The following is a 25,830-nucleotide window of genomic DNA, read 5'->3' on the forward strand; positions in this document are numbered from 1 at the left end:
ATAATTTGTTGTCAAACGCTTTGTCAATAATGATAATTATATACTCCGCATATCGTAAATTGTAAGGAAAACTAAAAAACACTATGGCTAGATCTTATAATATAACAGAATTTGTTAATTACATTTAATCCCAATTAATTAAAAAAAATTATATTTCTTTTAATTTTTAAGAATTTAGACGCTTTGCACGATCATTTAGGTACACTATATCCCGGTATGAGAGCACCATCATTTCGATGTACAGAAGATAATGGAAAATTAATTTTACATTATTATTCAGAACGACCTGGATTAGAGCACATTGTAATAGGAATAGTTAAGGTAGGTCCAAATTAAAATATTTAGACGAAAGTTTGAGTTTATTTTAAATAGAAAATTAATTCCATTATTACACATATACTCCAAGATCTGACACAAATTTTTTTTTTATATCAAATATATATAAAAGGCTGTTGCATCAAAACTACATGGTGTAGAAGTTGACATCGAAATTATTAAACGTAAAGGTGAACCAATTGAAAAAGAAGATCATAGTCAAGACGAACAAAAACCAATAGAACAACAATCCGATGATATCGAATGTAATGTTAAAGATTTAAATATTATAGAAGAGAATAATAATGAACAAAATAGCAATGATAGCAAATCTAATAATTTTTATGGAAATAATGCAGGCAGTACAGAAATTAGTTGTAGTGAAAATCAAAATAGTCATGAAATTTTATCAAATAGAAATCATTCAAATTCATCAAATTCGATTAGTAACGTACAAGGTAAATATTAATGAATTATTTTAATTTCCAAACTCTTAATTTTTAATTTTTGAACAGGACAACTTTGTTAAACATTAACTTTTTTCAATCTGGCATGGATTTCCTTCGAAAATCATAAATCGAATATTGATGAAAGACAATCCTTATCTTCCTCCTTACCAACTTTCTGTGATAAATTATTAAAAAAGAAGAAATTTAATTTCCGGCTAATTAAAGTAGTTGGATATTTTATTGACAAGGAATTCCTGAAATTACTTTGATTAAATATTTTTAATGTCAAACAAATTCCAACAAAATTTTAACTTGTTGGAAATGATGACATTTTCCTTTTGTTAAATTTTTCTCTCGAAAACTTTGTGAACACTGCAAAATCATTGAAAAAATTTAATTCTCTTATTTTTTTTGCAATAAACTTTGTCCTTTGTGCACATGCACAGGTAATAGAAATATTTTTAACGTGTAAATAATTTTCTTATAGTTGTTGTTGTTGCAAAATACTTTTTCAATAAATAGCTTTTATGTAATTTTATAATAAAAATGCATTAAAAATAATTTAAAGAGATGATAATAAATTTTTTTATTTCTTAAATAAACTGAGCAAAATATAAAAAAAAATTATAAAATTATGTGACGTAAATTAATGTGAAACGAAAAAGTTTTATAAAAACGATGGCGTCGTTTATGTCAAAAGTTGGAAAATTAAATAATTGATTTAAAAAACAAATAATAAATTTTATTACGGTAATGAAATTGAATTTTATTTTAAAATGAAAACCAATTTTTATTTAAAATTTTGTAGACAAAAGTGATTCTGTGGATTACTTTTTAATTTAAACCTTAAATTAGAATTTAATTTCGAATTAGAAAATTTAACTTTGGAATTGAATTTATAAAATTTTGAATAAATTTTAAAATTGGGAAGTTGCCCTTATAACCTTACCATTCGCATGAAATATTCTGAAAACTCGTAAAAAATTGAACGTTTTTTCTCAAAAAATCCCAATTTTTTTACATCGTATGGTAAAACTGATATTTGACAATTAAATGTCTCTCTCTTTAAACTTTAAGCCTTAAAAGAGAGAATATCTTAATAAAAATTGAAAAACTTAAAATATCAATTTAATATAATAATTAATTTTTAATTTTCTTAATTTATTTTTAGATAATCCAGTAACAAATTGTCCGTTTGCTAGCGATAGTAATAATATTATAAATTCAGAAAATAATAAATTAGAAAATTTAAATCCAAATAGTTGTTTAGGTGAAAAAATAAATTTAGGAGAAAGTTTTGATGAAGTGAAACAAAATGAATGCCTCCGTTTATTAAAAAATAAATCCGATGATATTGAACGTTCCGATCATGTACAATTTTTAATAACAGAAACTTCTGGTACTAAAACAAATGTATCAATTGAAGAGAAAGAACAACAGGATGATTTAGAATTTATTAGTGAAGGTGAAATTTTAAATTAATAAAATAAGTAACAATTAAGAAATTATTTTCAATTTCAGACCCCTTAATATCCTTACAAACATTTTGTAAAGTTTTTCCTTTTCATTTAATGTTTGATCGACAAATGAAAATTGTTCAAGCTGGTAAATCATTAGCAAGATTAATACCAAGGTAAGTGTACATACAAATATTTGGTAAAGAATTTTTTATTTATAGGGAAAAAATTATATTTGATTTTGTATAGGATTTTGCCATTTTATCGAATTATAATGAACCCCAAACAAATTCGAAACAATGAAATTCTAAGAAAATATTCAATTAAAACTAAGTGTTAATCGAAAAACCTATAACATCATTGGCACGCAAATAATCAACTTTTAATATTTTATAAAGAATTTGATGTAATTTTGGTGCATCATACCTGTTTTTCATTTTCCAATTGTTTTTATTTTCGACTCTCTTATATTTGTTTTTGTTAAACTCTATTAAAAATTCTAATGGCATATCATAAATTCTCTATATCTTTTAAAATCTTTGAATTTTTCATGAATATAGATCATACAAGTACCTACACACTATACAAAATTTAAAACTTTTTAATTATTTAAAAAAAAATCTAAAAAAAAAAAACTATATTTTTTTTTTTATTTTATAACAGTTTATTATTTATTATTTTTTCAGAGTTGCAGATGAAAACTGCCCCTTACTTGAAGTGCTTGAAGCAATACGTCCTCATTTATTATTAACTTTTGATAATATTTTAGCCCACATCAATACAATTTATGTTCTTCAAACTAGACCAGGTGCTATGGGAAAACATGAAAGATTTTTAAGACTGAAGGTTCGTATTACAATATTTATGTGAGTGTATGCTCATGTATGGTTTATTATATTAAGTTCATCAAATTTGCATGAAAAAAGTACATACATGAAAGCACATATCATACGTAGCGTACATATACGTAGTGTACTATATGCTGTGTACAGTGTAGTTCGTTTATTATTTTGAAAATGTTCTCTAACTTTTATTAAAAAGTATTCTCATACATAATGCATTACATACACGTTCAAATTGTTATATATGTGTGTCAAATATACAATATAATACATATGTTTTTTTAATATACATAGTCGTTTGCACTGTATAATGTCCATTATATGAAATTGTATTTTTATAAAAATTATTTAAACTTGAAATTCTGGTTTACAATTAAAATTTCTTATTTAAAGTTTAATTACTTTCTCTTTTTTTTAATTATAACTTTTAGTACTTGAACTTTATATAACATTTGAATTGCATTACTCAAGTACGGAAATCTATTCTTGACCTTGTTAAATGTATAACATGGTCATGTAATGTTGAAAGAAATTTTCAGAATTTTTCATATTTAAACAATCTTATGTACTAATACTGCTCAAATATACACATACATATCGTAAATTTGAACCTTTTTAACAAAATTATAATTTAATTACTCGAATTTAGGGTTTTGTTTCTGTTTTATGAAAAATTTTAATAAATTGTCCAAATAAACTTTGAAAAATGTTATAATAATTTGAATCATCTATTGTTTATGGTTTTTGTTTAGCTTGCACAGTGTTTGTTTAAAATAATTGAGTTACGCTGATTGAAAACGTGCCAGCTGATAGCCATAATCAACTTAAAATTAGACACAGAATTTAACGTAGAGTTTTCTACAAACAAAAAATTTTGAAACTAATTAAAGAAAAATTAATTTTACACGCGCAATCAAGACGTTTGAACAAATTTTCAAAAACCAAAAATTTTTTCTTGAAATTAATGACAATCCTGTAAAATCTTATTTAAAGCAAAAGTTTTCATTATTAATTTTTTATTATTGCAAATAAACTCTTTAGATGATTTCAATAAAATCCCACTAAATTTAAGAATTTATTTTACATACACCCATAATAAACTTTTAGTTTTTGTTTTTCTAGAATCATCTAGTCATCACCCTCATATAAGAAACAAAGAAAACTCATCAAATACTTTTATTTTTCTATTATCATCCTTCTATTCCACAATTTTTTTTGTATGTTTTATTGTAATTTATGACTATGATTTTTATTTTTTCTCTATAGATTTCATTTAAAACGTACGTAAGACTCTCTTACCACATTTTTCCCCTATAATAAAATGTCCCATATAATGGAAAACTTTAAAATTTTTATACTCTTCTCTATTTGAGTTTTTTCATTCGACTTTAGTGTTTTTTAATGAAAGAAGAAAAATTTATTACTTATGATATTTATTTTTTTCTCATTGTCGTAATTTTAACTTGTAAACAACATTCATACATTGTACATATTATCACTTGAATATGAACATATTTTCCCACATGCCTACGCAAATACACACGCACACATACACACATTTGAATCATAAAAACCTAATATTCATATTTTATTACGTTTAAATATTTCTCCTTTGTGTCTCTTTTTTATAGGGCCAAATGATGTACATAGCAGAATCCGAACACATTTTATTTCAGTGCTATCCGAGTGTTATGAACTTGGATGACCTAACAAAGTATGTATAATAATGGAAGATATTATATTTTAACAATTAAAAAAAAAGGATGCATGTGGAGGAAAAAAGTTTTTATATCATTTTTTTAGCATAGAATAAAAAATTTTTAAAATATTTATTAAAAAAGACGAAAGTCCTTTTGAATTTTTTTTTTGTCCTGTTATACCACGGGAGTGAGGTTTAATCATAAACATACATTATGTACATATGTACAAATGCCATGTTGTATTACAAACATTATGCATGATATGCGGTCATATCAAATGTCAATGTGAATGTTTTAAAAGAATGATTGCAAAAGTGGTCATTTCAAACAAACTTTAGTTACGGCCAATGAATTTTAGAAATATGTTAAATAAATTTAAAAAATTCAGTTGGCGCTATTTTATATAAATTTTATTCAATTCCAATGAGTTCCCTTCGACTTTTACATGGGCTAATTGGTTTTTCAATTGAAAAAATTCTTTTGAAATTTTTGCGTCGTTAACTTTTTCTTCTCAATGCCGAAATGCAGAAATTTCATAATATTTCAATTATGAAATCAAATTGAATAATTGACTTGCATTCCATTGTTCACTGATAAAAATATTAATCTATATAAAAACAAGAATTGATATAATTGACCGTGGCAATCCTGTGATACTCGTACGAATGAATAATTTTAAAAATTGTATAATAATTTATTATAGCCACATTGTTTCTTGAGTACTCTTTCTCTAAAATATTGTTCTCAACATACAAACTTTTGTTTGTTTTTATGTAGTGGTTTGTTATGCATATACGGTAGTTAGTGCATAATTCAGTACTGCAATTTCAAATACCACAATAAGTCATTCTTAACTTTGAACATCATTACGTTCGTATACGGATGTAATGAATGTGAATGAATAATCGGAATTTTTGACAAATATGCGCGTATCTATTCATGTTTTGAATAATTAAAAAGTTATTTAAAAATATTACCATTTACTTTTTCTAATAAAACGTTATTCTTGCATTCATTTTGTATAGGAAAGGCTTGTATATATCAGATGTACCACTTCATGATGCAACAAGAGATCTTGTACTGTTATCTGAAAAATTTGAAGCTGAATATAAATTAACACAAAATTTAGAAATGTTAACAGATAAATTGCAACAAACATATAGGGAATTAGAAAGTGAAAAACAAAAAACTGACAGGTAAGATCTGAAATTTTTTAAATCAATAAATTTTGATTGATAACTTCTCAAATATTAAATTGTTGGTATTTAATTAATCATATACACATATTATTTAAATGATATATACAGGGTGGTCCAAATCTAGTGTTACAGCTCTTGAATTCCTTTGAATCTTTTCTAAAAATGGGATGCTCGTGTGAAGGGGATGAACTTCTAATTGTAGTTTTGAAGGGTTCAAGAAAGTTAGGAAAAACTTTGTCTAACAAAATACCCATAACACCTTGGAGACGGCTAAAGTTCGCTCCTTTTTTCCTTAGTTCGGTTTTAAAAAAAATCTCAAAATTATTTGGTAAAATTATATGCGATGGTGTCGCATCCTATAGTCATATACGCTTAATATATTCTTTTGAATTTTAAACTAAATTTTAAATCTTAATAAAATTTAATTTAACTCTTTCCCATTCCTAAGAAAAGTTGCTCGACTTTGACTATAAAATTTCACCATATAGTTAAATATCAATTAAATACCTTTTACAAACTAAAATTTTTGTCAAATAGATTAATTTACTTTAATCTCTTTTAACAATTTTAATATTTATTTTCTTTGTATAGATTATTATATTCAGTACTTCCTAAGAGTGTAGCAAATGAATTACGGCATCAAAGACCAGTACCACCAAAAAGGTAAGTAGATAATTGAATTTTTCTTAAAAAACCCTCAACATATTAAGCACACATTAAGTGAATATTTAAACATGGTAATAACTACCTATATAAAGTAACATCATTTTAAGTTATAAGCCTATATTGTAATCATATTAGAACGTCTTATACACATTATGGCAAATACCTAATACCGTAAATAAATAAAAATATCTCCTTATGTTTAATTAGGTAAAATAAAATTGACCGAAAAAATTTTTTCCTTTAAATTTCAACCAAAAAAGCATCTTCTCTTTCTGTCCCTTAATTTTTTGATATTAATCCTTTAATTTTTTGATATTAAACAAATATATATATTTATTTATTGTATGGTTAAAAAAGACAAATAAAATTTTAGGAAAAAAAATTAAATTAAATTGCCCTTTTTTATAGTTACATAAGAAAAAATTGACTTTTTTAGACAAATACGAGCAAGAAAAAAATTTACAAGGTAACTAATTGGACAAAAAATAATATTTGCATAAGAAGGGCAGGGAGTGTGAAAATATAAATAGATCATAGTCATTTAACAAAAAGTTAACCCTTAATTTGTACAAATTTCCCATAGATTAAAACTAAAGAATATTATAAAAAAGAAAATTAAACACAATTTAGGCCACATATTCTGGATATAATTTTAGTTTATTAAGGCGGGGACATAGGGTATTGTAAGGTAATCGATTCATACTTTGTTATAACTAAACAAGATTCATGCTGTTTTAAACTTTTTCTAGCGATGGATCCATTAAAATTGACGAACAATTAAAGGTCAAATAAAAATGTCGAATATTTGTTTTTGGGTTTTTAAAACAGACACCATATATACAAAGTTCTTGTTCACAATAATAATTAATAAACCCCAAAAAAGTTAACACTATTTTACCACATTCTACTATAAATTAATACCAATTTGCAAAATTTGATACCTACGTTTTAGACAATTGTAGACACATTATTTTTATCCTATTCTTGTTTGACTAGAGAATCATTTCGATTTCAACGTTATGACTGAATGAAAATAGTTTTATATAATTTAAAGTCAAACAGATTTGTGTTTTCATGTTAAGGACTTTATGCTATCAAAAGCAAAAATAAATATTGACTAAAGTCAATTTAAATGGTTAGAATCTTTAAATTTTATGTACATAGTTTAACTTACTTAATTTTAAAATTAGCTTATATTTATATTTATTTTCAGATATGATTATGTTACACTTATGTTTTCTGGTATTGTTGGATTTGGACAATATTGTGCTGCGAATACAGATGCTGAAGGTGCCATGAAAATCGTAAAAATGTTAAATGAATTATATACAATTTTTGATGCCTTAACAGATTCTAAACGAAATGCCAATGTTTATAAGGTAAGAAATATTCAGAATCTTAGAATTAAGCATTGCATTTAATAGCCCGGTACGCATTATAATTAAATATATGCATGCCTGTGGGAAATGAAGAGCAGCTGTTGTTATTTTTATTAAAGTCCTCAAAAATTAACATTTTGTATATTTTTTAAAATTTTATAATGATTTTTGATTATCTGTTGAAAAAATACTAATTATGCTGGAATATAGAATCGGCATATTATGCTACTTGATTACATAAGAAAATGCAAATGAAAATTTTTAAAATTACCGCAGTTATTGGCTTGTGAATTGTTGTAGATTATCCTTTTAAAACGATTATTGTAGACAAAAATTTCTAAATTTTTTTTTACTTGTGATAAACAAAGACGTTTATCCACTTTTACTTCCTTTAAAAATAACTTTTATCCTTTTTTGTATATTCTTCAGGTTGAAACTGTTGGTGATAAATATATGGCTGTTTCTGGCTTACCACATCCATGTGAAGATCATGCAAAATCTGTATGCAGATTAGCTTTAGATATGATGGATATCGCAAAAAATGTTAAAATGGGACCAAATCCAGTTGTAAGTATTTTATTAAAGTGTTATAATATAAAAACTGTTATACAAATTGTTATAATTTTCAAAATGTCAAAAAATGCATTCTAAATTTTTCAATATTGCACTCAACTAAACTTGTAGCTATATTGATTGGTTATTTATTATTGAATTTAAACAAGGTGCAACCAAAAACTTTTAAAATATTAGGAAAACTATAGGTTCTTAAAAGTTTTTCTGTTTCAAGAAAAAAAAAAGTGTGGTCTTTACATAGAAATAATTTTTTTTCGTTTGGTTTTCCTGTTTTCTTTGGTTTCTACTTTCTAAAATTAATGTGGAAAATAAAAGTTGAAATTCCTCAATATAAAAACTAAAAAAAAAAATTTTTGTTCTACGAGTAAGTTCATTGTCTTTAAGAGTAAAAAACCAAAGAATCCATAATGCAATTTCTAATCTTTACGACAGCAAAAAAAAATGTGAAAATTCTTGAGAAAAGTTTCTTTACAATACTTTTTTTTATAACACCAGAAAACCATATTGAAAATAAATTAACCGTAATAAAGAGGGTTTATTTGAAGCAAATTTCCTAGAATAATTAAAAAAACAAAATTTTTAACATTTAAGTGATTCCACAAAAGAATACTTCTATAGTACTTAAGTATATAAAAATAGATCCTATAATAGGTGATTAAATAGAGAAAAGAGGTTTATGGAAACTAGTTGAGATTTTGATCGCAAATTTATCCGACAGTTAGACTCATCCTAAGTAGGCTCTAAAACGACCCCAAAAAAGCTTATAAAATATTTCCAAATTAGTAGCGTTGAGAAATTTTTGAAGGGTAGATAAATTTCTAAAAATCAGTTTTAAGCGACAGTTGAAAATAATTTCTGTAAGTCGTAGTAAACATTCGAATATTTGAAGCTACAAGACAATTAATTTTAAAACTAGCGAACATATTAATCTTTTATAGTCCAAGCTTATCAATAGGAGAAATCTCGTATTCCTAAATAAATTTCTGTTTTTACAGTACCCACAAAATATTTCCCCAAACTTTTAACCTTCTTTTTTTTTATAAAAGCACATATTTTATGTCCCCAAATACATAATGCTCAGATATATGCATAGTAGTAACATATATGCAGTATATGTGAGAGAGTAATAATTGACAGACAAATAATGTTAAAAGTAATGTGGAACAAAAGAGCACAAAATTTTTTTTTATGCTTATAAATTCGAAAACTTTGTATAAAACAAAGTTTTTTAGTTAAGATTATCTTGATTGTAGGAGTACATTTTCTACTAATATGAATACTAATACCAAAAATTATCACCCTCATATAGAAAAAATAAAAAGTCAAAAATGGAATCCTAATGAAGATGATGATAAAAAAAAATCGAGAATAGGATTTTTTTTTTTACCTTGGAAAGGAAATTCCATACCATTTCAAGGAAAAAAAATTTTTTCTTTTTATGTACGTGCGTTTGTTTGAAAAAGAAAAGTAGAATTAAAGTTTACAAAAAGTTTTTCCATAAAAATTTTCAGGGTAACCATTATGTTAACTATTTTTATGGTATTATTCTTAAGGAAGACGTGGTAATATTCTTTTTTATAAATTACTCTGATTTAATGTTATAAATAAGATATGTATGTAAGGTTTACATAAAATGGGTGAAATAAATATTTGATAACTGTTGATTGTTTGGTACTCTGAAGAATAAATTAATTCTACACGAATAAATTTCAAGAGCCCTTTTGTAAATGGAACACAAAATTATTGCGTGTACTTAAATTTAAAATAATATTTTCAAATACAATAGAAAATAATTTTAACTTTAATAGTAAATCAATTTGCTAAGAGGATTCTCTTTTAACTACCTTCAAGAGCCATCGCTCAATTTAATAAAGCATTTACAAAAAAATTTCAAAAACCAATGTAGATTGTACTTTTATATCTTTGTCACAGAATTTCCATGTAGTTAAATTCAAACATGCAATTTTTCCTTTAGTTTATTATTACAAATTTCAAGACTTCTTACAAAGACTAAGAATATTTCGGATTCCGTACTGTATATAGAAAAAATCCAATTGTCATGCAGTTTTACTTAAAAAAATACATTAATACGAATTCATGATGAGAAAGTCGTGTTTTCATTCTCAATAAAGGAAAATTTGTTATAAATCTACTCTAGGTCCATAACTTACAAAAGAAGGAACAATAATTTCAGTTATGATTTATGGTAACACTAGACTTAAATGTATGTACATTTTTAACAATAATCTATTAAAATCTAATTAAAATAATTTTTTACTCTTCCTTCTACATAATTTTATTTATACGAAAAAAATATTTGTACGAAATGATAACTATAAAAATTTGAAAAATGGAAATATTTTCCACATTTTGAATAACAAATCTAGAAGAAAAGTGAAAATTCTGTTTACCACAATATTTTAAATTCATATCACATTTTTTAATAAAAGAAAACATAAGATTCCGAGAATCTTATTTTAAAAATCCTTGTCATTAATGCAAACAATGAAAAATGGAATAAACAATATTTTCAGTTACTACCATATGGTTTCGGGTCTAATTTCAAATCAAAGTTACAGTAAATTTTCTAGTATTTTTGTAATTATACACAATAGCTTGAATCTAGAACCTAAAATTATTTAGTATGGGAAATAAATAAAATCTGTTTTCCATGTTAAATATCTATTCTGTACAAAATTATTTCTGTACAAAATGTGACAATGTGTTGCTATAATTCTAAATTTTATAAATTATATTTACAGCAAATCACTATCGGAATACATTCAGGTGAAGTTGTAACAGGTGTTATCGGAAATCGTGTACCTCGTTATTGCCTTTTTGGTAATACAGTTAATTTAACAAGTCGAACTGAAACCACTGGTGTACCAGGAAAAATTAATGTTAGTGAAGAAACATATAGGTAAGGTGCATGTAATTTTAAACTGAATAAATGTTTATATTTATAATATTTAAAATATAAAATAATTAGAAATTGATAAATTTTTAAATTATATTGAAAATATTTACGATATGAAATTAAAATGATCATTGAACGCATTAAAATTTTGACTTGTAAACGTAAATTGGATAATAGGAGTTCATCGTTTCAAAATCTTTTAGTGAAGAGTTAAATTTTACTTAAAAAGTGTCTTAAGAGAAAAACTTTCAAGCAAAACCTTAAAATTAAAAGATAAAAGGATTTAATATGACAATATTTTACATTTTATAATACAATTAAATTTATTATTCTTATTACAATAAAATATTTAAAAATTAAAATTATATTTTTAAATACAAAACTAAAGAAATTAATTTTAAAACTAAATTTGACTTAAAAATTTTTGTCGATCTCCTCTGTTAAATCTATATATCGTTGTAATTTCTTTGGTAAACGTAATGTATCAATACCAATTGGTAATTGAGAATTTTGTCTTAGCAAATCACGAATACGACATCTGAAAGAATATTAAATTAAATTGCATGAACATTTTAAATAATATTATGAAATTAAATTGCATAAATCTAGGGGTTGTCTACTATTTTCTTCTCGGTCACACTGTGTTTTATCATAATAAGAACAGTTTATTGAATGAAGAGAAGAATTTCCCAAAATTTTTTAGCAAAATTTCCTTCTAAGAAGAAAATTTTGCGTTCTGTTGCATTATCCTGATTAAAATTTTCATAAGCGCTTCCTGTTTAACGTTGTTACATTCTACTACTTTCTTGAAACAAAAACCTGTATTTTACCAAACTTTATATTACTTCTCTATAATATTTTTCTAATTTTATTTGAAATTTTTTCATAAACATTTCTTTAAAATTGTCTTATTAAATTCAAAAAAATAAACCGAAATTCTGCGAAAATTTTCATGAACAATATCAAATTTTGGAAGAAAAAACGCGGCTTTTATTATGAAAATTTTGAATTTTTCCAAGAAAATTATTATCATTAGCCTACCTTATAACGAAAAATTTATTTTCATTTTCAATAATATTTTTCTGTTGAAAATTTGATTAAGAAATTTTCCTTCTTACGAATAATTTATGTTAACAAAAAATATGGTAAACGGAAAACTTCTTCAACAAAAAAAAATTTTCTTCTCTAACCATTTCTTAAAAGTTCATTTCTGTTAAAAAGTTTAAACATTTATGTAATGTTATGTTTTGAAGAAAAACGGATAGGAAGTATCACTTTAACACAGAAAAAAAATAATTTAATAAAAAAAGTAAAGGAAATTAAAATTTTTTCTTATAAAAATTTTATTTTCCAAATTAAATTCAAAGAAGATTATCGGCTTTCCCTCAAAAACTTTAAGCTAAAATTATTTATTAAATTGTTACCACTGGTTTAGTTAATAGAAAGATTAAGAATCAAAAAAACATCTTCTAATCTCATATATGGTGAGTTTCCTTCTAAACAAGACTTAAATTTCATTTGAGAGTTCAACTAAATAAATGGAAAGGATGCTGTTTATTACAAAGATTTCAGTGATAGTAAAAAAATAAACTAATTCCTAATTCTCAATAAATTTTGCAAAATAAGTTAATTATATTGTATACCCGCTTATTTTAATTAAATAATATTTGAAAATATAAATTTTCCGTAAATAATTTTTTAAAATAAATTAATAATAATCTGCTATCAGCATTAACGAAAATAAAATTATATTGCAAATACACTCCTGCAATAAATTATTTTGTAAAATTACCAATAAGTTGCACTTTATAATCTGCTACTTGAATATTCTAATTAATTTTTCATAATAATTACAATTGCAAACTTTATATTTGATTAATTATTTTTATATTAGGAATACACACTTTCATTTATAAAACAACGTGAGCTATATACAATTATTTTTTGAATTATTAAGCCAAAATAATTAAAATGTTTATTTATACGTAATTCATAACAATATTGTAGTATGTGCATATATGTATACATACATAGTAATTTTTTGCAGGAAACAGCGATTTTATACTCTTATTGGAAAGCAAATCATATTACATGTAATACATGTGTGCGTACAATTATTACTTGTTAAAATTAACATTAGAAATTCAATTTTAAATCCATAATTACAAAATTTTTCGCCTTCTTAATAAGGTATAGATGATTTTCATTCAAATACAAATTTTCAATTTTAAAATTGAAATTTTTTAATAGTAATGATTTTCATATGGTATACAGTGTTAAAAATTGTAAATATGGTATTAATATTAAAATTATTTAAGGAGTGCATGGGTCGATAATAAAAATTAAATTTGAAAATTTTGAAGTTTATACCTCAAAATCTCCATAATTTAGCAAAATGTAATTTATTCTTATTTAATGTTTTAGTATTTTCATTAGAAATAGCGATTTTAAACATTTTCAAAAACGAATTTACCAGCCTCTCGATAACATTTTAGCGACTACTTTGTCTATAATTTTTTGCTAGAATTTCTTTCTTAGACACGAATGATGTAATATTTTATATTTTTCATGGCATTTTCTTATAATATATGTATCTGTATACCTGCTATTGTTTTTATATCTGTATACTTCCTACAATTTCTAAATTAGCTATAATTTTAAGGTATTAAATCCATTAAATTAATATTTTTTATAAATTCTAATAATTTATTATTAATTTTTTTGTTGTTTTATAAAAAGTACTCTCTTTTACGAATCGATACACTTAAATTGTTAAAAATACATTAGACTACGTAGATATAACCAAAAACGATCTTACGCAACCCGATGAAAATTAAATACTAATTTATATTCAGCTGTATTACACTGTTGAACATGTTCTAACCTAAACGCTATTTTATCACTCCAATATTTGTTTGATCCATGTTGGATTTAAAACAATTTCGTACATTTTTTGATATTTTTTTCTCCCTCTTTGAGTTTTTCCTCCTGAAATTCTCTTATTAGTGTTAGAGAAAGAAAAAAACCATTGTAGCAGATGAATGCTGTATAGGTTAATAAACATGTTGAACTGCGTAACAAAGCGAACGTATAATTCTCATAGATCGATATAGGTTCATATTCTTTATAGATTTATACAATCAATGAACTTAGCAATATCTTGAAAACTAACCTGCATAAATGTTTTAAGCTCATAACTCCAAACACTTGTTCCTTCGTTATAATTTTATCCAATAATAGACATCCATATTTATCTAAAAATCTCTCCTTTCGTTCCTCATACAAATATGGCTAAAAAAAATTTTCCATAAATATATTTCCAATTGAATAAATAAATAAATAAGAAAGAAGAAAAAAAGAGGAGTAAGTGAAAAAGCCATAAAAATATAATAGAAAAAAAAGAAAAAAATAAGAAAAAAATTTAAAATTTTTCTATTTTTTTGCTGCCATCTATAGCAAGAACTTTGCAGACATAAAAGTATATTGTATTCTAAAGTGGTATATTATGCATGAACCAATTTTCGTGCTTAAAAAAATTTTCTTTGAATTGAAAAACGAAATGAAAAAGAAAAGGAAATAAAATATAAGAAACTAAGTGAATTTTTCCCGTTAAATTTATATTTGAAACAACAAACGGAAGTTGCGGAAGATTTTAGAAGAGATCTAGAGTAAGATTAAGGAATGCAACTCAAAATTGAAGCTTTTATAACTTCCTGAATTCCTTTAAAAATTGTAATAAATTTTGACGTCATTCTAATTTGCTCTTAAAGCACGAATTTGGAAATTGGGAAGTACAATCTTTAAATGTTCAATTTAGTTCTCTTACACTCCTTAAGATTATAGTATGAGTTCTCAAAAACAATCATTACGATACTCCCGTTTCACTCCGTGACAATATGGTATAGTAACGTACTAATTCAGCCTTTATTTTCAATTTGAAAACACGCAGATCAAATTTCGAGATGCTTGCAACGAATGCATGGAGAAAATTTTCAAATAAAAATTTATTATAGGAAAAATTAAATTTCATCTTTAAAAATGCAATGTGAAATTGACTTATAAATACACACACTTCTATTGTAAATAGCAAGATTAATATAAGTACATGCACAAGACACACCTATAATATTATTAATTTTTTTATCGTAAATTTATTTTATTGAATTTTTATGAAGTAATCTAACGATAATCTTGTCAATTTAATAATATTATCAATCTCTCTTTAATATTCAAAAGGTTCTTTATCATAATCAATTTGCAAATAACTACGTTTGTATTTGTAAATTGCAGTTGCTGTGGGTCCTAGATATATGCCATTATTAAACGTTGCACTCTAATAACGTCACAGGAGAATGTCAACCTTTAAATTGTTTATGGAAAAAATTTATCGTCTCTTGTGTAATTGTAAACTAATTTGAAAAATGTTAAATAAAATAATAATATATAAAAGCAGTAAAGTCTAAAATATTTACGGTATAAGCATTGACAAACAAGAATTACAAGGTTTTAAAATAATTGCTACTTTTATTCTAATACTTTCCAAAAAAAAAAACTAAATTAAAAAAAATTAATTACCTTGAATGGCATCTCAATAATAGGGATGTTTTTCAAAAGTATTTTTAAACATATCACCATTTGGTAAACGTATTTACGATCACAGTCAAGTAATTTATCTAGTAGAGATAATACTGGAGAACTTCCTCCATCATTCGGCAAAGGTTCAGCACCATACCTACAAAATGTAAAATTTAATTGTCAATTGATAATAAAATGCAGAGTATGAGTAAATTAAGAAATTTCACAGCTACTTTTTCAAAACTAAATTAACAATTTTTAAAAATTCAGTAAAATAATCTCGAGAACCCTGCATTAGATACAAAAAATTTAGTTTTCCATATTGCATTTTTTCAAAATCTCAAAGTACATAAATTCAATTGAACATATTTCGTAAAGTTGCTTTTAAATTTTCCCTAAGTAAATTTTAGATAAATATAGAAAATGAAAATTGTATAAGAAAAAACCTGTTTTCTACTCTAATTGGAAATAAATGAAAATATTGCATCAATTTAAAAAAAAATTTCTATGCAAATCATCATTATAATTTTCATCATCAACATCATTATTTTATCAACAATTATTATTAAAGTAATTTTATCTTATTAAATCAATCCATAGAATTACAATATAACCTTCATACATATAGATTGTGGTTAAGGTATAAAATTGAAAAATAAGTATATAAAAATAAAAAACGATTCAGTCGACCTTAACCGACAAAATTACACCCTACATCCATGACAATCTGATTATAACAATTAATTTTTGCAATATTTATTACTATTTTTTAGACTTGTATGGAAGCTAGCGTAAATAGTACAGTTTTCTATTACAACTTTCTGGATATATGCGTAAGATATGATTGGACCGACGTATAGAAAATTTCATTTTGATATCTTTATTTCAGAAATGAAACAATTTTTTGGGTTTTGAGTTATTATACGATTGAGACATGTCTAATTTAATGCGAAATTTCACACTGAACAAGATTACGTGCACATTTTCAAATTGCGAACGCTTACTTAAAGTTATTACAAACCTTATACCAAATTTAGTATACGCTATGATATAATCAACATACGAGTACTACTATGTTGTAGGGTATATTAGATCTTCAATATTGCATTCAATTGAAAAATTTAATTATATGCAAGAATTTCAATACGAGAGTTCTTTGTACGTTAATTAAATTTTTATTCATTCTATAATATGGTTATATTGATTATATTAGATTGAAATTTTATCATTTAATTTTAATCTATGAATATTATATTTTGTATAGAAACCAAATTTCCGATTGAATCAACTTCAAATTAAATTAATTGGGAATTGATTAAGAAATAAGAATAGTTGAAGTTTGTGAAAATTCTGATATGAATTCTGCAGTGTTAGTTTATTTGTAAGTGAAATAGAAGAATTCGTACCACAAGACATTTATTTTAATGTATATACTAGAATTAAAATCCCTAGACGCATGACAATAATTGCCAGTTTGATGTTACTATTTTCATTTTTGCAAAGAATTATAAGTGAAACTTTCAAATTGCATATTTGAAAGTTTCACTTATATTGCACTAAGTTGATATTTGGCATACTTTAAAATTAAAAGTATTATTTGGACATTTGAAACACAAAAATGGTAAAATAAGTTACAAATAAATCGTTCATGGTGGATGCAAAAAACTTTCAGCTCAACAAATATTACCATATACGACTCACATTACCTTACATTACCAATTCTTTCAACATAGAAGTTAATGGTATAGTGAAATAATTTTAAGTGATTGATTCCAATCAGCATTTCATCTTATACAATTATAATCAAAATCAATAACCCAAATTTCTGGATGAATCAAATTATGTTACAAAAGTCAGTAAAATCATAGAAATAGTAAAAGTGAAAAAATTTCCGCTAAAAATTGAAACCATCTATTAATAACAAAAAAAAAACAATTTTCATCTAAAGCTTTATTTGTAATTTCTATTATCCTTTTCAAAATTATAATGGAGAATGAATAGCTCGGTAGGTGGTTTTTATAATAATTGTAATTCTTCCTATTCTATTTTAAAAATTAAATTAAACGAGAAAAAATAGGGTTGACCGTGTCAACTCTGTGATTCCCGTACGAATTTGTTATCCTATTTGCGAATAAAAATGCCATAGCTGACTATGAGACAGACTGTGGGCAGCTTTAGGTTGCCATAATACCATATTAATTTATGCAAAGTTTCAGTACCGCATTTTCAATATTTTCTAAGAAATGGCCAAACCACTATTGTAGTTTTATCGCAGCTACCAGAAAGAGCCGAGGAATTTCAGCGCATTTTAACAAGCACATTGGCCCTACTAACATATTCGCTTGTGTGAAATTTCAATATCACAACTTTTATAATTTCTAAGGTATAGTCAAATAAATTTTGAAATTGTATGGCAGCTACCCGAACCAGTACCCCAATCATATCCAATTTAAATAGGGTTCTGGCTGTTATTATAAAAAATCATTTGTAAAAATTTGGTGAACTTAGCTCAATTAGTTTTTGAGTTATCGCTGGGACGGATGGACGGACGAACAGACAAAGCTAAATCGACTCAGAATTCGATGTTGATCAAAAAAATACACTTGAGTCTATATCTCAGACCATTATTTCTTAGCGTTACAAACGGTAAGGCAAATTTATAATACCCTTCGAACATACGTTCGTACGGAAATAAAAAGAAAACCAATGCGCCTATTTTATATAGAAAACCTCACAATAGGTTGTGTATGTATAGACTATAGAGTCTCATTTAATTTATACAATATATTTATACATAATTACGTACATATATAATATTTATCATTTGTATACCAAAGAAAAATCGTTTACCTTAATAAGATCAACAATATATCGGGTGCAGTTGCTTGTAAAGCCACACGTAATGGTGATGATTTTCCGCATGATTCTATCGGGATATCAATGAATCTATATAGAAAAGAAAAATAAATAAACAGAAAAAATAATAATAATTTTATAGAAAATGAGGTGAAATAAATGGTTTAGAGACTATGAAAAGTAGAAAAAAAGAGGATATTTTCGTCTTGATGTTAAAGTTTTAAAATTTAAAATCAGTAATAGAAAACATTTCATTTGATTTGGAGCGTATGTCTCTCTTTCATCAAAAAATATATAAAAATGTTATAATTGAAGATCGTTCAAATTGCATTAGTAGGAATTTTAAATCAAATATCTACTTGGAAGTTGAATTGTTTAACTTCACTGCCAATAAATTTGAAAATTTTTAATAACTACCACATAAAATTTTTCGAATACACTCAAGAAATGTAACAATTAATAGTATCCTACAATTCTATCGCTTCGATTCTAAACCCCACAAATTACCCAAAGGCCATTATCACAACAACAAAAGATTTCTCTCTAGATTTCGTTTTCCTTTGCAAATAAAATCTATAGAGTGAAATTCAAAACAAAAACTAATGAAGATTAAGAGTTTAACTCCTCATTCCAAAAACTCTCCAGTACAAGTGAATGTCTCTCGTATGCACTAGCTTAAAAAGCTCATTCAAGAAAAGAGCGACAAATATTTTTACCCCATATTGTGAACGCAGTATTACTTTCATACCAATTGGCATATCGACACCACTTTTTTTTTACCAATAAAAAATACACGCTTTCTCTATACAAAATATAAAAAATATTTTTTTTTTATTTTTACATCTAGAAAAAAAATCTTTTTTATCGGCTTTATTGCAATCATTCGTTTAAGATAATGAGGAAATTGAAAATCGTGGCTTTTCCATATTTTCCTTATCCGAAATTCTATATGATATGGGCACGAAAAAAACCTATTAATTTTCAGTTTAAACCTTTGTCATATCACGATTAATGTTGTAGAGGGAAAAATGAAAGATAATTTGAAAAAATTATGGTGTCCCCAACAAACAAAAAAAGAAAATAAAAACAACATCTAGGTTATTAATTAAAGGGACTAAAAGGATTCAAAAGAATAGCTAACATAAAAATGTTATTTTTATAACAGACAAATATTTTCTTTGTGACCTTTTTAAACAAAAATTTATTTTTAGATCAAATTATAAAAAAGGGCTTCAAAACTTAGAAAGTTTCCATTGAATAAAATATGAATATTTTTTTTTAAAAATCACCTATTAGAACTAATAATAATCGATTCTCATCCTTTTGATTTTTCGATCAAATTTTTCTACTGCTTTCCACAAGATATAGAAAATAACTTAAATAAGACGTACATATTTCGTGGCTAATGGAATACAAAATTGTTAGTTAATAGGGTAATGAGCCGAAAAATGAAAAAAAATTTACAGCTTTTCTATATATTTTTATCCAATAACGTTCATTAGTTTCATATATGTATATAAAAAGGTATTTATAGTTTAGTCGAAATTTCTTATTAACTTAATTGCTTTTAAATTACAGTCAATTACCAAAATATTATAATTTTCGTATAAATAATTATAGGTACGAATACATAAATTCGATAAATATACACCAAGTGAATAATCTGATTATGATAAAAATATTTTAACATACCTAAGTAATTTCTCGCCTTCGTAATTATTTATGACAAAGGGTAAATGAAAATTTAACCAAGTTGCATGTTCTAAGAAATAAACAACCGCTTTCGTGTTCTCTTCCTAAAAAACACAAAACAATTTTGAAAAAATATAATATTTTTTTAAGTTAAGCTCTATGTTCAAAGATTCCCGATTAGAATGACAAAGATATACCTGGTTATTAAAATCACTTTTCCATCCAGCTATGAAATGTGGTGCACTTGGTCCAAATAATGCTCCCAAAAATAATCTTTCAAAAGTTTTTTCACATGAATAAATTTCCTCTAAAAATATTAAAAATAAGTTTGATTAAAGTTTAATTTTTTGGACTTGATTATGTATCTCGCCTTTTTTACTTGCCGAGTGAGTAGAAAATGAGTGAATATTACACTATGTTCGTATCCGTATAATAGAAATTCCAAGTAAAAAGAGTTTTTCGTATTCCGCAATTGGTTTTTTGAAAGATTTATACAAAATTTAATCACAACTTTTTTTAATGTATAATTTGAAAATGAATTAGAAAGGCGACTGAAAAGGCGGGATAAATTATTTAAAATCTAAGTTATATTTGCTATATATGAAAGGAATTTAAATACGCTTATAATACGCTTTAAATATTCTTAAATGCTAAATATTAAGAGGCAAATCGTAGTTTGTTAATCAATAATATTGATATTATGAATTCAAATTAGACATCGGTATTCTAAATTACACAAGTTGATGGGTTCAATTTTGATGATCTATCCCATCTGAAAATTCCAGCATTATGGATCAAACTTTTCAAATTTAAATCTTAAGTTAATTTTTACCCCTACTTTAGGGACTACAGGGTTTCACTGCAAGAACAAAATTTTATTTATATTCAGTAAAGAATTCCTTCGGCAATTGAGACGCGTACCTCGCATTATGAACAGCTTGAACACCCTTTTGTTATAGCAATTTAGAAAAAGTGGGAAAAATATTTTAATTTCTCTCAATTTAAGATCGCCTTAATAACAAGAAGTTTTACGAAAACAAAATATGTTTCTTTTGAAACTTTATAAACTTTAACGAATACTTTACAAGTATATGTGTACATATTTTCCAAGATACTCAAATGATACATACTGCATACATATAAAAATATAACACAATATTTATGTTTCGTGTGTGATGTAATCAACTCTATTAACATGAATTTTACTTGGACTTTTATAATAGTAATAAAGAGAAAAAAGAAAATAAGAAAATAAATTTACAATAATAAAAATTTATTACGTAACATTAAGCATTTAACTTTTTAATGTTTAAATTTACGATAATACATACACACATATGTGAAGTTTAGTAAAGAAATGCAATAAAATATAGATAATGTTTTTAAGGGAGAAATTATATTAGAGAACTAAAATTAAAAATTTAAGAAAAACTAAAGAATATTGTGGGTAAAACCTGTATTTTATTGAATTTTTTTTATCTATATATGTACACATATCAAGTTTTTTCACTTACCTAACAATTGTACAACAAGTTCTGAATCTCTAACACCATAATCCCAGCATGTTCTTAAAGCTATATACAATATATTGTGAAATTTTCCCATAAGACATATCTAAATATATAAATAAAAAAAATAAAAAAAACAATAAAATAAAAAAAGTAATAAGAAAGTTAACATGCTGTGAAAATATGAAGAAAATTTGAGAAAACGCGCATTCTATAACATTTTTGACTGTTAAAATGATATTATGCGAAAACTTATTTTATACTTTAAATTAACAATAAAATCAGCAGCACACACAGAATAGTACTTTGTTATTGTTCTAATGTAAGAGGAGTAGTTCGAACAAATTTACTAAAAAAATTTAATTTAAATTGAATATGAAATCTCTAATATCATATGAAGTAAATTCGGATTAATTAACCAATTCGGTATCAAAAAAGAAAACCGGACCTTTGCGTTTTCATAAATTTATACAGGCGAATTATTTTAATTCGTAGATCAAATATTGAATGGGAGCTTATTAAATGAGACCTTGTGTTTGAGATAGGGAATAATGTATGGATCCATTTATAATTTTTCTTTATTTCATAGCCATATCAGTGAGGAATTGAGAATGAAGGTAGATTATATTTTCAAAAACTTTTGATGCCATAAGCCCGATTGTAGAGTTGTTAACTCGAGATAGGTTCTTTCTCACTGCTGAAGTTATGCTCATATTAAATGCAATTAACCAATTACTTGCTCAATTTCATATTTTTTTCAATTAAATATTCGTACTACTTGATATTAATAATGTTATATTGTTAATTGTAAGTAATATTTTTTGCTGGTCGAAAATTCACACAATAAAAATTAAATGAAAATTTATATTGCCGACTACAATATCAATGTCATAAGATTTATTTTATATAAGTTGCTCTTTACCTCATGGTTGCCATGTTTTTTCATTTGATGATAACTAATAGCAGCTGAAACAGCTGAACGTGCTATTTGTTCTGGTAAAACATCAGCACCTGCCGGTAGTAAAATATTTTAGAACCTAAATATATGGGTTAGCTAGAAGAATTGCTTACCTTCACTGCAACCGCCAATCACAGCATTTAAATGGTCTAAAACATTTCTCCGAGAAGAACGATCACGTAGGCCACTTCGACCTAATCTGTCAAATGTTTCCTCAAAAAAACAATCGAAAACGAATTCCATATTTCACTAATTTTTTGTCCTTTTGAAATTAGTTATTCCGATTTTTTTGGCAAATATTTACAAATATGCATAAAAACGGAGCTAGCCGATGTCTCAGTAAAAAACAGAAATATTAAATTTTTTTTTCACATTGGTTATTTGGGCAACAATTGAAAATCAAATTTAAAATTTTTCACTATATTCCGATATGAGTAGGTAAACTCAAATTTATTTTGGTTTGTAATTGTTTCGATCCACAAACTTATTTATTATTCCAATGGAAATAAGTCTCTTTTGTTGAAAAAAAATTTCACTTCCTAATATTTTTTCATTACAGTTCGCACTACACAAGCCCGTTCTGAATTTTCTTTGTTCGTTCCTTTATTGTATTATGAAATTTCAATTGCAACAATTGCATAATTTATATATAAAGCTCCTCAAAACTTATGATGTAATATTTAATAATTAAATTTAAAATTCTTAATTATTTTAATAAAAATTTTGTTTACTTTTTCATTAATTCAAAATATTGCTTGTCATATTTTTAAAATAAAACTTTTAAATATTTTAAAAAATTTAAAAAATTTTTATTGAAATTTTTCGAACGACTTCAATTAATGCATTCGAATTGTGTACTGTAAAAATTATTTACAATTTTATTTTATTTAGATATTTTGTTTAACAAAATTATTTATATTGATTTTGAATAAGGTCTTAAAATTCCACTTTACACCAAATACACAAATCCCTATTGATTTTATTACAGTTAAGAAATGGTTAAGAATATAAAATTGAAGAACAATGAAATACACTTTTACTATACCGCATACGACAAATATTTTAAAGGTATTGTTATATGTTTAGAAAGTTATTGTAGTGCTGCACTTTGTGGGCTTCCAAAATATAACGTAATATGGTAATATTCTATTTTTTACATATTATGGCAATTGTTATATTTAAATGAAAATGCTAAAAAAGTACGACCGTGCCATTTCAACCGTTTCGAATTAAAATTGAGTTGAAGGCGAAGTGGACGTCCACCTTTTTGTAAAAGCGCAATAAATATTTGAAAATAACATTACTTCCTGCTAAAATTTTTTTGAAAATTGAAAATGTATAACAATTTTTAATCCCTACATTATAATGTTTAATCAAAAACTTCACATGCTTTGTTATTTTGGAGAGGGGAAACCATATTTGTAATTTTTCAATCACTGGCAATAAAACTGTTTAAATAATTTTGATAACTAATTTCTTCAAACCAATTATCAAATTATACCATTGTTCCTCCAGTGTAAGATGACTCCCAAAATGTTTTAAACGAACGCTTGTTATGTGTTACACTCTGTTATAATAGAAAAGTTTGAAAAATTGCTGGAAATACCTTATTTGGTTTTATATTATTTTAAAATTATAAAGAAAACGCTTGTGGAATTATTTCATAATTTTATATCGTAACATACGATTATAACTGAGTAATATTCATTCATAATAAAAATTATGTACGAGATTTTATTACCATATATTTTCATTTCGTTTCCTATTTGACTCATCTATGGCCTAATGCATAGGTTTTTTTAATAGAGTTTTGTCGATTTCAAGAAATTGTCGTTAATTATATTGTAGTAAGAAAGAGCACTGTTTTGTATATAAAAAATTTTTGAAAAACCGGCTATGTTTTAAAGAAAGCAACTTTGATTAGAGTCTACTTCCCCCACAAATTTTAATAAAAATTAATTCAAAATTTCTAACAAAAATGATTTGCAAAAACAAATACACTTCAAACCGTGATAAACACTTTAGGTTATTAACGGTTCTGGGCCCTAATATTTCGAAAATTTTATAACATGTATGAATATTACTTAATTATTTTACAGCAAATTCAAATTTGTAAAGTTTATTTTATTAAATTATGGCAATAAAAAATTTTATAGCTGTTTTGTGTGTTTTAATAAAAAACAATGGCAAATTGTTTAATGACCTGTTTTAAATTATATAAATTTTCACAATTATTAATATATTAAGCTAATTAAAATGTTATATTAATTAAATAATATTTTAATAATTACAAATACATTTAATAGTAATTTGAATAAGAAAATTTAATCGAAATTCCAAAATGAATTTAATAATAAATAAATTATATATCAAGCTTACTACATTTGTTATTACATAATACATTAATTTGCTAGAAAATATTTACCTTAAACATTTTGTAATTATCATTCATTTCTTTTATATTTTTAAATTTCAGATTATTATGCCAGGATATAAATCATGATAATTCATTTCATTTAGAATATCGTGGTCCAGTTGTTATGAAAGGTAAACCAACACCAATGGAATGTTGGTTTTTAACACGTTCAACTACAACATTATCGGTAACAAATCCAAGTGGTAATAATATACCATTATCGAATAGCACAACAACAAGTTTTAAAGATGTATACGAAACAACAAGTACTTCTGAAATAAATCCATCGGATACAACATAATTGTTAAACGATATAACCAATTAAATC

At 24.9% G+C, this 25,830-nt stretch overlaps 2 protein-coding genes across 2 annotated transcripts in view; one reads left to right on the plus strand and one right to left on the minus strand.

Annotated features, from left to right (window-relative positions):
- Positions 1 to 25,830, plus strand: part of LOC129611953 (guanylate cyclase soluble subunit beta-1) — a 142,177-nt gene extending 116,347 nt beyond the window's left edge. Inside the window, exons 5-16 of the mRNA XM_055525382.1 lie at positions 172 to 321; positions 449 to 773; positions 1,936 to 2,229; positions 2,286 to 2,397; positions 2,908 to 3,067; positions 4,695 to 4,777; positions 5,789 to 5,959; positions 6,554 to 6,625; positions 7,842 to 8,007; positions 8,437 to 8,574; positions 11,343 to 11,500; positions 25,563 to 25,830. Coding sequence (XP_055381357.1) covers positions 172 to 321; positions 449 to 773; positions 1,936 to 2,229; positions 2,286 to 2,397; positions 2,908 to 3,067; positions 4,695 to 4,777; positions 5,789 to 5,959; positions 6,554 to 6,625; positions 7,842 to 8,007; positions 8,437 to 8,574; positions 11,343 to 11,500; positions 25,563 to 25,803 — 2,070 coding nt within the window. The 3' untranslated portion in view covers positions 25,804 to 25,830. The remainder of the gene's footprint in view (positions 1 to 171; positions 322 to 448; positions 774 to 1,935; positions 2,230 to 2,285; positions 2,398 to 2,907; positions 3,068 to 4,694; positions 4,778 to 5,788; positions 5,960 to 6,553; positions 6,626 to 7,841; positions 8,008 to 8,436; positions 8,575 to 11,342; positions 11,501 to 25,562) is intronic.
- Positions 11,764 to 23,930, minus strand: LOC129611655 (uncharacterized). Its single transcript, XM_055524896.1, has 9 exons — positions 23,200 to 23,930; positions 23,051 to 23,139; positions 22,135 to 22,234; positions 20,818 to 20,927; positions 20,621 to 20,724; positions 18,923 to 19,018; positions 16,073 to 16,229; positions 14,670 to 14,788; positions 11,764 to 12,035 (listed from the first exon to the last, which is right to left on the minus strand). Exons 1-9 carry the CDS (start codon positions 23,327 to 23,329, stop codon positions 11,912 to 11,914), a joined length of 1,029 nt encoding a protein of 342 aa, XP_055380871.1. The 5' UTR covers positions 23,330 to 23,930; the 3' UTR covers positions 11,764 to 11,911.

This window comes from Condylostylus longicornis, unplaced genomic scaffold, assembly GCF_029603195.1.
Source record: "Condylostylus longicornis isolate FDR11 unplaced genomic scaffold, ASM2960319v2 ptg000055l, whole genome shotgun sequence".
Lineage (NCBI taxonomy): Eukaryota > Metazoa > Arthropoda > Insecta > Diptera > Dolichopodidae > Condylostylus > Condylostylus longicornis.

Bases quoted from the DNA above. Each gene is read 5' to 3' on its own strand.
- LOC129611655 (XM_055524896.1), bottom strand. From the start codon at position 23,329: ATGGAATTCGTTTTCGATTGTTTTTTTGAGGAAACATTTGACAGATTA. The intron at 22,235-23,050 runs GTAAAGAGCAAC...TTATATATTTAG, and splicing joins AAAAACATGGCAACCATGAG to ATATGTCTTATGGGAAAATT. The intron at 12,036-14,669 runs GTTAGTTTTCAA...ATATTCTTTCAG, and splicing joins AGCTTAAAACATTTATGCAG to ATGTCGTATTCGTGATTTGC.